Source organism: Ananas comosus, linkage group 17 (assembly GCF_001540865.1).
Source record: "Ananas comosus cultivar F153 linkage group 17, ASM154086v1, whole genome shotgun sequence".
NCBI lineage: Eukaryota > Viridiplantae > Streptophyta > Magnoliopsida > Poales > Bromeliaceae > Ananas > Ananas comosus.
Window position 1 is genome coordinate 10,372,386 of NC_033637.1, and position 11,815 is coordinate 10,384,200.

At 37.9% G+C, this 11,815-nt stretch overlaps 3 protein-coding genes across 3 annotated transcripts; 2 read left to right on the forward strand and 1 right to left on the reverse strand.

Annotated features, from left to right (window-relative positions):
• On the forward strand, positions 3,605-9,059 carry LOC109723560 (cytochrome b-c1 complex subunit Rieske-4, mitochondrial-like). The gene is made up of 2 exons (XM_020251985.1): positions 3,605-3,913; positions 8,155-9,059. Exons 1-2 carry the CDS (start codon positions 3,721-3,723, stop codon positions 8,796-8,798), a joined length of 837 nt encoding a protein of 278 aa, XP_020107574.1. The 5' UTR covers positions 3,605-3,720; the 3' UTR covers positions 8,799-9,059.
• On the forward strand, positions 3,921-7,480 carry LOC109723559 (pentatricopeptide repeat-containing protein At5g50990). Its single transcript, XM_020251984.1, has one exon. It carries the CDS (start codon positions 5,145-5,147, stop codon positions 6,852-6,854), a length of 1,710 nt encoding a protein of 569 aa, XP_020107573.1. The 5' UTR covers positions 3,921-5,144; the 3' UTR covers positions 6,855-7,480.
• On the reverse strand, positions 9,658-10,642 carry LOC109723502 (pollen-specific protein C13-like). The gene is made up of 2 exons (XM_020251890.1): positions 10,367-10,642; positions 9,658-10,133 (listed from the first exon to the last, which is right to left on the reverse strand). Exons 1-2 carry the CDS (start codon positions 10,533-10,535, stop codon positions 9,805-9,807), a joined length of 498 nt encoding a protein of 165 aa, XP_020107479.1. The 5' UTR covers positions 10,536-10,642; the 3' UTR covers positions 9,658-9,804.

Sequence of the window (11,815 nt, forward strand, 5' to 3'; positions counted from 1 at the left end):
TGGACAATGTGATAATCACTAACAATGATGGGAAATTTGTGCAATTAAATTTTGACAGTTATCAATAGTTATCGTATTAAACCACATGTGACGTGGACAATGTGATAATCACTAACAATGATGGGAAATTTGTGCAATTAAATTTTGACAGTTATGAATAGTTATCGTATTAAACCACATATACGTTTATTATTCAATGGACAAACAGTTCTATAGTTAGTGATCACGAAGCTTATTTTATGAGCAATTTAGCCACTATGACATTTTTGTCCTGTAGACAAGTTTCCGGTTGCTATTATGTAATTTTTTCTGATTGGACTCTTTTCTTTGTTATGACATTTGACAATTGCATCGCTATTATTGTGTTTGCTAATAATATTCGCAATGTATTTTTCATCTGATATATGGTAAAACCATTTGAATGGCTAGAACCTTCTAGCTTTTAACCTACTTTCATTGTGATGCGTCTAGGGGCAATTAATCATCATGCATTCAGTTTCTAAGTTTTGTGTATATAGTTCTTATTTACTGATATTGTCTATTTGTCGTGGTAGATATTGTAAGCCTTTTTGCTTGTGAAGATTAGTCCTTGAACAGATCTCAACTGGAGCATAGTATAAAAAACTTGCATATATTTGCATACAAGCAGTCTATCAAAATAGGTCAGTGACGTGGTACTATATGATATTTTGGAATGTCCCTTACTATTTGTAATGCGACCGTTATGCCCGTCCATGGAGGATCATTTTTTGGAGTATTAAGAGAAGATTTTACCTCTTTACTAATTTGATCGGTGTGTTGTCGAAAGTTTAGATTTTTTGAGTATTAAGAGTAGATTTACCTGCTTATTAATCATTTGAGGATTTTTTTATTAGGAAATGTTTGTTAAAAGATGTTGTACTCAGTGATTTAAAGGGATCACTTGCAGATCTAGAGGAGCCCGGAGGTTTTGATTGTTTGCATTAGCAATGACATAAAAAATCCCTTTTTTAATTGTTCAGGTTGTGTTAATGATATTTTTGTGCGGTAGTTGGGAAGCATATATTTTATGTTGAGTTTCTTTGTTTTGGTCAAGAGACTTACCAAAAGAGAAAGTTAAAAAAAAAAAGGGTTAAGAGCCTAAGAGGTATCTTTGTTTAATACAAAGCTTCGTGTAGTAATTCCAATTAAATTGTTTGGCATACTTTATTTTATATGATCTTTGTCTTTTTAATTAAAAAGGAAAGATCTCAATGTACAATCTATGATTAATTTTGAGCAAGGTTCATCTTCATGGTTAGAACTTTGGAGTGTCGATGGTGGTTGAGCAGTTTGAGGCTAATTTGAGTTGGCTAAGTTGGGTTGAATGTTTAGTTGTCTTTATGCCTGGTCAATAATCAATTGTTTGCATTCTATGTGGTTCATGAGAGGTTTCTGATTGCTCAATGTCTCTTGAATTTTGCTTCTTTCTCAGAATTGAAAGACGTGATAATCCTGTGTAAACCTTTTTAGACTCTGTAGAGTGTCTGGATGTGATTGTTTAAAATGATAAAGTTTTGGTGAGTTATCCTGCCTAAATTGGACTTCTGCTAATATAATTTTTTGGAGGTTAAGATTTTGGGAAGAAGATCTCTTACATGGAAGATTTCATGTAAGAAAAAACTAATTTATGGGATCTCCAAAAATAAATTTTATCATTTGTTCACCAAAGTAATTAATGTATTTAGATGAATTTCTAAAAGAAAAATTATGCTTTTGCTTGTGAGCTTTTATCAAATTTGTGAGAGCGGAAATTGTGTTTCCTGTACGGTTTTTCAATTTATTATGTTTTCCTTTATCTTCTCTCGCCGTCTCTTTAGTTCTTTCGTTTTTCTGCATTTGATCTTTTCTCGACTTAGCTAGACATGCAAAATGATTTGTCGCCTCTTTGGTTGGGGCCCTTTTTATGTGTTGGCTACTGCTAGCATACAGTAGATACAGAGCCTTGCTGATTGATTCTTCACGAGTATTTTTATGAAATATCATTCAACAACATGTCATTTTGGTCGTAATCTTCGATTTGTCTCCATTTAACATTTTGTTGCTAGCTTTTTAGCATGAATTCACAAAGTCATGAAATTAGGTTGAAACTGGATCATATACTATTGCAGTTCCCAACCACCATCGACAACTTTTGTCTAAGTAAAGAAGATCTTTCACCAGATTTTTCAAGCTTTTATGTAGAGCTTTCGCAATTTTTTTAAAATAACTTGCATATTTGAGAGTTACATGATATATGCATTAAATACTTGATGAATTATTTTAAATTTTTCGATGAGATAATTGTTAGTACAATAATTGAGATACTATTAAATCTACCATTTAGATGCTGAAAGTTCTAAATTAGTTTGGTTTGCTTTTAAGTTCTACTTTTTCTTTCTTCTTTTTTTTTTTTCCGAATGGTAAGTATTAAGTTTATGATTTGGGTTTATATTTGAATCTTAGGACTTGACTTTTTCATATCATCATATAAGTGTTGGCTAAAACTAATAATGTATCCAAGTCTTCTTAATTTACTAATTCTCCATTAATGAGTTGTGTTATAGGCAAGGTTGAGAATGTCAACAAAGTTCAAACACTCCTTTTTAGTACTACTCTACCAGGGTGAGGTTGTCGACGTAGTTGATGACCATCTTGAGCTTGCTCCTGCCCTCGGAGGCGAGCTCCCAACGCATCTCCATAGTCATGGGAACCGTGATTTGCCGTAGCTTTTCGATCAGCATGGCCCACTGCTCCTCGAGTTTCCTTACTATCGCCGTTGTGCTCACCTACTACCATCTGGTGCCGTGCCACCACCTCCGCCACCGCACACACTATCATCGACTCTGTCGCCAGTTTCCCCATCTCCCTTGATCAAGGGGGGAAAAAAGGGAAAACTGTATACTATATTTTATACTTAAAATAGTTGCTACTTTTATTATTGTGGTGATAGCTTCTATGTTGCGAGGAATGAGAAAAAATGTTATACTATTATTTTTACTACTTTTTACTTCTAAATTTTATGTGAGTTTATTATATTTGATATTTTGAACTTTCTCAAGTATGCCAGATTTTTTGTTGTTTAAAGCCGCTGAATTACAACTGCTTTCGTTTAATTTTAGCTTCAAGTGCCTCTTCATTCTTTTGCCTATTATATGTAAGCTGATTAAATTGCTTTAAGCTTCTCTATTTAGAAAATTGTGCACTGTTAGAATGTGTTATCTTTTTCTTTCGCAAACCTATAAGGCATTCTCTAGATTTTTTTTTTAATCATTATATGCCTTCAAGTCTTGACGAAGAAAATATTTTGCTACAATAATATTTGTCTGCCGCATCGCGCGGGGTCACTACACTAGTACTATTGATAACACCAAGTCAATAATGATACTATTAGGTTTTGGTGTTTGGGGGAAAAAAATTGTGGTTAAATTAATAGTGGTTTTATAGGGTTGAATAAATAGTTATTGAATAGTATAATTTAATAAATAAAAATAACTAAAAAAATAAATTTAATGGTGCAAAACTCGATAATAATAAAAACTCATGCGATTTAGCGAGACTCATATAATAATATAATTTAATATCATATTTATTTGGGCCCAAATTATCATTTCGACGGGACAGTTTTGAAACTTTCTCTCTCGCCCCCGACCCAACGAAACCCTAGAATCCCTTCCGAGCTCGTCCTCCTCCTCCTCGTCCTCGTCGGAGAAGAAGAAGAGGATGCTAAGGGTCTTCGGGAGGAGGCTCGGATCGCTCTCATGGCGACCGAGCCCCGCCGCAGCCTCCTCGGCCCTCGCCTCGGCGAATCCGACGATGCACGACGATCCCTCCGTCTCTAAGAGTGATTCGGATTCGCGCCCCTTCTCCGCTCCCCGATTCGCCTTCGAATCGATCCTTCTCGGCTCGTCGAGAGGTTAGGGTTTCCTCCTTCGCGAAATGAATAACCTTATGGGATATTGTGGTTGCCTCTTGTTTGATGTTGTTGTTGGCCTTTGAAGCGCACTTGTCACATGATTCCTTTGTGATCTATTACTTTTGCTTAGTTGAAAATATCGTTTTGTGCTATTACATTAATCTATGTGACCTTAGGAGGAGTTGTGTAGCAGAAAAATAGTTAATGGTTTGGTTCAGTAAGATCATAGATCGCAACACGCTGGTTGCTTGTTCGTAGTCTCGTGGCCGTCTCAATCCTTGAATGGGCCGTTAAGGGAGATAATTGAGGGGTTTTCAACGAAATATGTGCTTCATTTTTCTCACTATGCTGCAGGAATTCCTATTCCTCTTGTTTTTTGTAACAGTGCTTTGCTCTTCATTAGATTTTATAACATTTTTTTGATCATAAGTTCAGTGTGAAGGATCGGCCTAGAGGAAGTGTTTATCAATTTTTTCTATCATTTGTTCAGGTGGATTTGAATCTTGTTAGAGATACATTAGCTTGAACTAAAGACTCGAATTTTTCAGTTTTAGGAATAGATAAATCTTGAAGTTAGTGCTGCAAGTAAACCTTGTTACGCATTTTCTAGGCCTCATTATTGTGCCTTTTAATCTTGTACTTGTGTTGAGCACATCCACTAGCAAGAACGCCCTCGCCCTTTCTTCCTCGTAGTTTACTATTCAATTTGTTAAAATGATGTGGCGGGGGGATCTAGTCCTCACTTGGTGGTGGACTGAAGATGTGGAAAGAGAGGAAGTAGTACCTATTGGAAATAGGTATAGCATCAATCCTTTACAAAAGCCGAAGGGTACTTGAAGGCCTGTAGATATGGGAAGAGAGGTAGACCAGGAAAATAGATATGCAATTCAAACAACTTAGAAACTATGGAGAAGAAACTGGAGATAATCCTCAACATTGAAATTAATGGTGAAAACGAGAACTTATTTTCTTTCATTGGGAATGGTATGTTAATAGGTGTGAGTTGATTGGTTAAATTTCAGGATAAATTGTCTGGAGAACCCCTCAAAGAACAAATATAAGGATTTTTGAAATGTATTCTTAAATCTTTATATTTTTATCAATGCTTGCTTAACTTTTATTTATTTTTGTTTGAATTATTTTCAAACAAATGTATTGAAGATTTCCTTGAATTACTTTAACCAACGCAGCATTGCGCACTTCACGAAGTATTCGTTGTCATCATTCGTGCATGCGACTACCTCCGCTTCAACATCTTTTTTCTTCTCTCCCCTACCACCCCACCATATGTTTGAGGAAATGCTCTACAGAACACTTCCTCCCATTCTCCAACTCTATTCTTCGTGCCTCCATCGAGAAGGGCTTCTTCCACAAAGCTCTGTCCGACTACAACTTCCTCCTCCTCTCCACAGCCTTTCACCCCGACCATCGAACCTACCTCCTCCTTCTCAAAGCTTGCAACAACTCCTCAAACCTCAAAGTGGGCACCGAAATCCATGCAAGGATTACCAAAACCGGCTTCATTAGTCATTGGTCTGTATTAATTACCATCTTTCGATTATATGTAGATCATGATAGTATAGTGGAAGCACATCCATTATTTGATGATGTGATGAAGTGGAATACCGACCCATTCTTTGGGAATTTGTTGATAATGGGTGTGTTGAAGAAAAGAGAGTTTGAGAATGCCTATCGAGTGTTCAAGGAAATGCCTGTGAGAGACTTGATCTCATGGAATTCGATGATAGTTGGTTCTGTAAAGAGCTTGCGATATAGGGAAGCTATGAGCCTTTTTAACAAGATGATTCATTTGGGTTTCGAGCCTGATGGGTTCTCGTTCTCGTCCGTGCTATCCGCGTGTGCTAGGGTCGGTGCTGGTAGTTATGGTGAATGGGTTCATCAATTGATGGTGGATAAAGGGATGGAAACCAACTATATAATTGCTTCAGCCCTTGTTGATATGTATGCCAAATGTGGTAACATTGAGATGGCAAAAACAATCTTTAACTCAATCCTAAGGACTCATGTTTCCATTTGGAACTCGATGATCAGTGGATTGGCAATACACGGACTTGGCTCCAATGCAATCGAAGTATTTTTAAGAATGGAGTGTGAAGGTATGATTCCTGATGGGATTACATTTGTTGCGTTGTTGACAGTGTGTAGTCATTGTGGTATGATTGAGCACGTTCGCAATCTTTTCAATGACATGAAAGCTAAGTATTCAATCGAGCCGAAGATTGAGCACTATGGTGCATTCGTTGATGCGTTGGCTCGAGCCGGGTTATTGGATGAGGCATATGATATTGTAACGTCGATGAGTATAAAACCGGATAATGCAATATGGAGGGCATTGCTTAGTGCTTGTAGAAAGCATGGACGAGTCGAGCTAGCTGAGGTCGTAATCAGGCAGATGGCAAGTGGTGGTAGTGGAGATTATGTCATGCTATCAAGTATCTACTCGGCGGTGAAGCGATGGGATTGCGCGGAGAGAGTGTGGGAAGTTATGAAGGAGGAGAAGGTGAGGAAGAATCGTGGGTTGAGTTGGGTGGAACTGGGGGGAAGAATACATCAATTTAAAGCTGGGGATAGAACTCATATCGATACAAATGATATATACCGAGTAGTCGATGCTTTGTCAAAGAGAGTCAAGGCCGAAGGGTTTTTGCCGATGACTGAGGTGGTTAGTACGGACGTGTTAGAGGAGGAGAGGGAGGAGAACTTGAGATGTCATAGTGAGAAGCTGGCGGTAGCTTATTGTGTTCTTAAGACGGGCCCAGGAGCGGAAATTAGAGTTTCGAAGAATCTAAGGGCATGCAGGGATTGCCATCAGTGGTTGAAGATGGTCTCAAAGGTGTTGGGCAGGGTGATCGTGGTGAGGGATCGGATCAGATTTCATCGGTTCGAGAAGGGTTCTTGTTCTTGTAAGGATTATTGGTAGGATTTGGTCTGAGAAGCTTATAAACTCTGTCTAGGACTCTCAAGGCATTTTGGCCATTGCTGTTGAAATAGTTTTTTGATGTAGCATCAGCTACTTAATTATTAAAAACCTCCAAACGGCTAGAAGAAGCTCATTTCAGCTTTCTGTGGTAGCTAGAAGGTTTGGACTTTTTACTTAGCATCTGCCTTCCATGTTGTGAGAAAAAAAGCTGGGCGAAAGGCTCTTAAACACGAACATCTTCAATGGATCAAATTTTTTGGCTTTATATTTAGCTAAAAGAATTTGATTCATCCTACAAAGTTCAAGAGAATTTAATTTATGACAGTAAGAAGCTACGGTTATAGCTCTCACATTTGACCTCATTGATGAATCGTGGGAGAAATTTGAAAATCTGAAAGGCCTATTTGGATATGTGAACATTTTGTTTGGCACATCTCTTTTGTTTCCTCAAGGATAAAGCAGTGGTTGGTGTAAATGGAATTGATTAGATGTCTACAAGGGATAAAATCAGTCGTCTAATAGGAGGAATGTAATTTCCTGAAAAATCATGGCTTTCAGGATGTTGTAATGAACTAAAAAGCAAACTAGTGTTTGCAATGACCGAATAAAATTCCCATTTTGAAGAAGTTATTATTTGGATAGCTTGTTTGGACATCCAAATTTGCCCTATGATGTTAGATATGATATCTGATTTCGGTGACCTTGGATGATGTGCAAGTTGTGAGTAGAAAAGCGGAGTTTGTAACTATTTGGTAGGAAGTTAAATTCAGGATGACAGATGAGCCTAGAGTAAGTTCTTCAGTTTCTTCATTATTTGCCCTTTTGAGCTTAATCTTGCTACTTGTTTGGAAGGCATTACCTCTGCGTTAATATCACTGTGTTTTTATCTTTAATAATTTATGGAGACCTGCTCAATTATAGACCATTCTGAGTTCGGTCGCGCCACTTATTTTCTTTTGTTTCCGCAATTGCTGGCTAACTTTACTGGTCTTTTTCTTCTGTTGTTTTGTTTCTACTCATGCTTTAGGTCTTAAGCTTTTGATTATAGTCATAATAAGTCCATGACTAACTTAAAATCACCAGGTATATGAGTGGACACAGTTCAGTTCCCTTCTTCCACTTTTTGAAGGGAAAATTAAATAAACTAAATTTTTTTTTCTTCTTAATTTTAACATGCTCTCAACTTGAATTATCTGAGGAGATAGCAAAGAAACTGAATGCAAACTGAAATATGTTGTTGGTATCAATTTCATTTATTAGTTTAATTCTATATAAAACATCGTTTGAAAAATTCTTGTAGGTTTTGCAACTGAATCTCTCATCCCGAGAAATCAGGATCTCGACTTATCTGATCTTCCTGCAACCATTTCCGCCACGAAGAACCCAACCTCGAAAATCCTCTATGATGAGCACAACCACGAGAGGTACCCCCCTGGGGACCCCAGCAAGCGCGCCTTCGCCTACTTTGTCCTGACGGGCGGCCGCTTCGTCTACGCCTCTTTACTGCGCCTTTTAATCTTGAAGTTCGTGCTGAGCATGTCCGCCAGCAAGGACGTGCTCGCCCTTGCTTCCCTCGAGGTCGATCTCTCCAGCATCGAGCCCGGAACTACTGTTACAGTTAAGTGGCGGGGTAAGCCTGTGTTCATCAGGCGGCGGACCGAAGAAGATATTAATCTCGCGAACAGCGTCGATCTCGTATCCCTGCGGGACCCGCAACCTGACGCTGAGCGGGTGAAGAACCCGGAGTGGCTGGTGGTTGTCGGCGTCTGCACTCATTTGGGCTGCATTCCATTACCCAACGCCGGGGACTTTGGTGGCTGGTTCTGCCCTTGCCACGGTTCGCACTACGACATCTCCGGAAGGATCCGGAAGGGACCGGCGCCGTTCAATTTGGAGGTTCCTACATACAGCTTTTTGGATGAGAACAAGTTGCTGATTGGCTGATCTCCGCCTAATTCACGTCGGTGATTGGTCGTTGTAAGACAGAATCTTTATTTGTTTGTTTCAGATCGTTTAGTTTGATGATCTGCCAGTGCTGTGCTATTCTTCTAGCCCTGAATTCTGAAATAATTGCTACTAAAAGATCATTAATTGTCAGCTTTTGGGAATTTCCTTTTTTTATCTGGTTGTAGCCTTCCTTGTTGTCAATATTATGCCATGCAATTGAAGAGTAACATGCTTGCTCTTGTTTTATGAGCTTTTTTCTTTTTCCTTGGGTTTCTTTGGGGTGCTTGGAATTCCTTCAAATCATTGGTTTGAATAAAATTTGCAAATTAGAATCCTATCTTTAGTAACATTAGTGGATGTGAATTGGGTTGATTTGTGATAAATTTTGAAGTAGGGCCAAATCCAATAGTTTTCTGTGGGGGTTGGGGGATTTCTTTATTTAGAACCTACTATTGCTTTTTTGAATTAAATTTGTGCACATCTTATTTAAATTTTAAAAAAGTTGAACCTCGTAATATCGCATTTAATTTTTCAAGAAGCTCCTAGCATTAAACATGATGATAAATCAATTTTAACTACTCGTACCGAGAAGAAAATTTATTTAATGCATATGTGGGAATTGAAACTCTCGATCACTTGTGGGAATTGAAACTGCACTAGCCAGTAATGGTAAACCAATTTTAATTTTTTTCTCACTCACACCGAGAAAAAGAAAAAAAAACTTTAATATATGCATATGCGGGGATGAGGGCTCTTAACTATTTGATCATTGATCGGAATACTAACCAACCGCACAATATAGAAAAGAAAAGAAGAAGCATATAGTTTTCTTCTCACAATAAGTAGAAACACAAAGTAGAAAGAAACAGGAGAGAATATAAAATTATATCATAAATATATCACCAACAAGCTTTATAATTTCTTCTTCTCACATATAATTTGCTCTCACATGCATGCATGCATGGATTACAAAGCAAGTAACATCTTTTTTCCGACCACCACACTACTCGTCGTCGCCGAGCGCGTACTGCTGCAGCAGCGCGCCGCAGACGGCGAGCGGCTTCTCCTTGAGGAAGCCGAGGGGGTTGGCGTAGCGGACGTTGGACGCGAGGCCGCTGTCGTGGGCGAGGAGGACGCGCGCGCGGTCGCGGCCGGCGGCGATCTCGGCGCACCCGGACAGCGGGCTGGCCACCAGCGCCACCTCGCAGATCTCCTCCTCGTGGCTGTCCGCCAGCTCGATCCTGTATGTCCCCGTGCCGTCCGTCACCCCCTCCACCGCGTGTTCCACCACCCCCGTCGCAAAGTGCTTGCACTCCAGCCTTACCTTCGCTCCTGCAACCCCCCTCCGCCAACAAATCTTATACTTAAGAACACTTTAAATCATAACTAGAGGACGCTTTAAAGTGTCAGCAAGAATAATCCTGACGCTTGTAAAAGCGTCGAGTAAAGAATCGTCAAGTAAACATGTCGGAAGAAATATCGTCTAAAATATATTTCGTTGTAGTGAATTGACTCTTACTGATATATAGCATTTTAAATTGAAAAACAAAACACCCTCTTTTTACCTTCAATGTATTGAGTGGCGCTAGTCTCGAAGCCGGCGCGGCAAGTGTCGCAGTAGACACGGCCCTCGACGATGAAGGGGGGGAGTGGAGCCGCGAGGACGGCCCCCGCGAGGGCGATGCAGAGAACGGCGACGACGACTGCGGCGGGGAAGAGACGGAGCATGGCCATGATCACTTGTTAGTTCTCTCCCTTTCTCTCCCTCTCACTCTCCCTCTTTAAGTTGGTGTTGGTGAATTGTTGATGATGAGAAAGCAAGACAGAAAGATGCAGGAGAGGTGGTGTGGCTTTTAAAGAGCTTTTTGTGTTCCCCTTTTGAAGCTATTTTTAGGAGTACGTGCATGTGCATGTGGTTGTGCGTGGACGTAGAGGAATGTGTGGTCCCCCATGCACAACGGATTCGATTATTAGGAAAGGGGAAATATATATATATAGAATAGAAAAGCTCTTCTTTTATTTTTTTCCTATTTGTGCACATGAGACTGAGTCGCACGTACAGAATTTATCTGAACGATGAACTATTTTTGATCGAGTTGGTTATCTAATTTTTTAAAATTTTATTTTATTTTTATTTATTTTTTTAATTTATTTAATTTTAGTCATGTCAACTGTATTTTAATTACCTACTAGTTGCTACCTACTTGTTGCCACGTCCCTAGTTGAAATGATTTTATAAATTTTTTAAAATCCAATCTTTTAAAATTTTATTTTGATTATCCAATATTTCGATATATTAGATTTCAGTCAGTCAATGATATTTTGACTTTAAAAATCTGAGTGCGTCGCTTTTCGATAATAAATTTAACTTAAACTCCATCAATCTTTCTTTTATTTCTTAATATACAATCTATATCTAAATACTTAATATTATAAAATTAAAATTTATATTTAATACAAATAATTTAAACTATTTAAAAATTATTTATATATTTTAAATTTTTATAATAAAAAATAAAAAATTAGAGTATACTTAAAAAAAATTATAAATCTTTTTCTCCAATATGAGAAGGAAAAAAAAAATTAAGAAAGAGGTAAAAAAAAAAAAGGAAAAGAAAAGCTTTAACGCTATTTTGGTTTACGATTTTTTATAAAAGTTTTATAAACGTTTTTAATTACTTTTTCTATTAAATTTATGAGTAAAGTTATTGGATTTGTTTAGAAGTAAACTTGGCCATTTTATTCGATCTGGTAGTTTTCGAGGATTGGCATGTGAATTGATGATCTACGCCGTTCAATATAATTTTATTTTTTTTGAACTTTTTAGAGACTAAAATTTATAATTTGGAACTAGCATTATTATGAAATTCGGTGGAGTCAAATTTTAAAACTACCTATGATAATACATGATAATATGTGTATGTAAAATGAATGCATAATAATGTTGTGCTCTGCTTAAATTAAATACAATTGTAAAGTTGATAATACAAGAAATTTAAGAAAATGCAACTTGT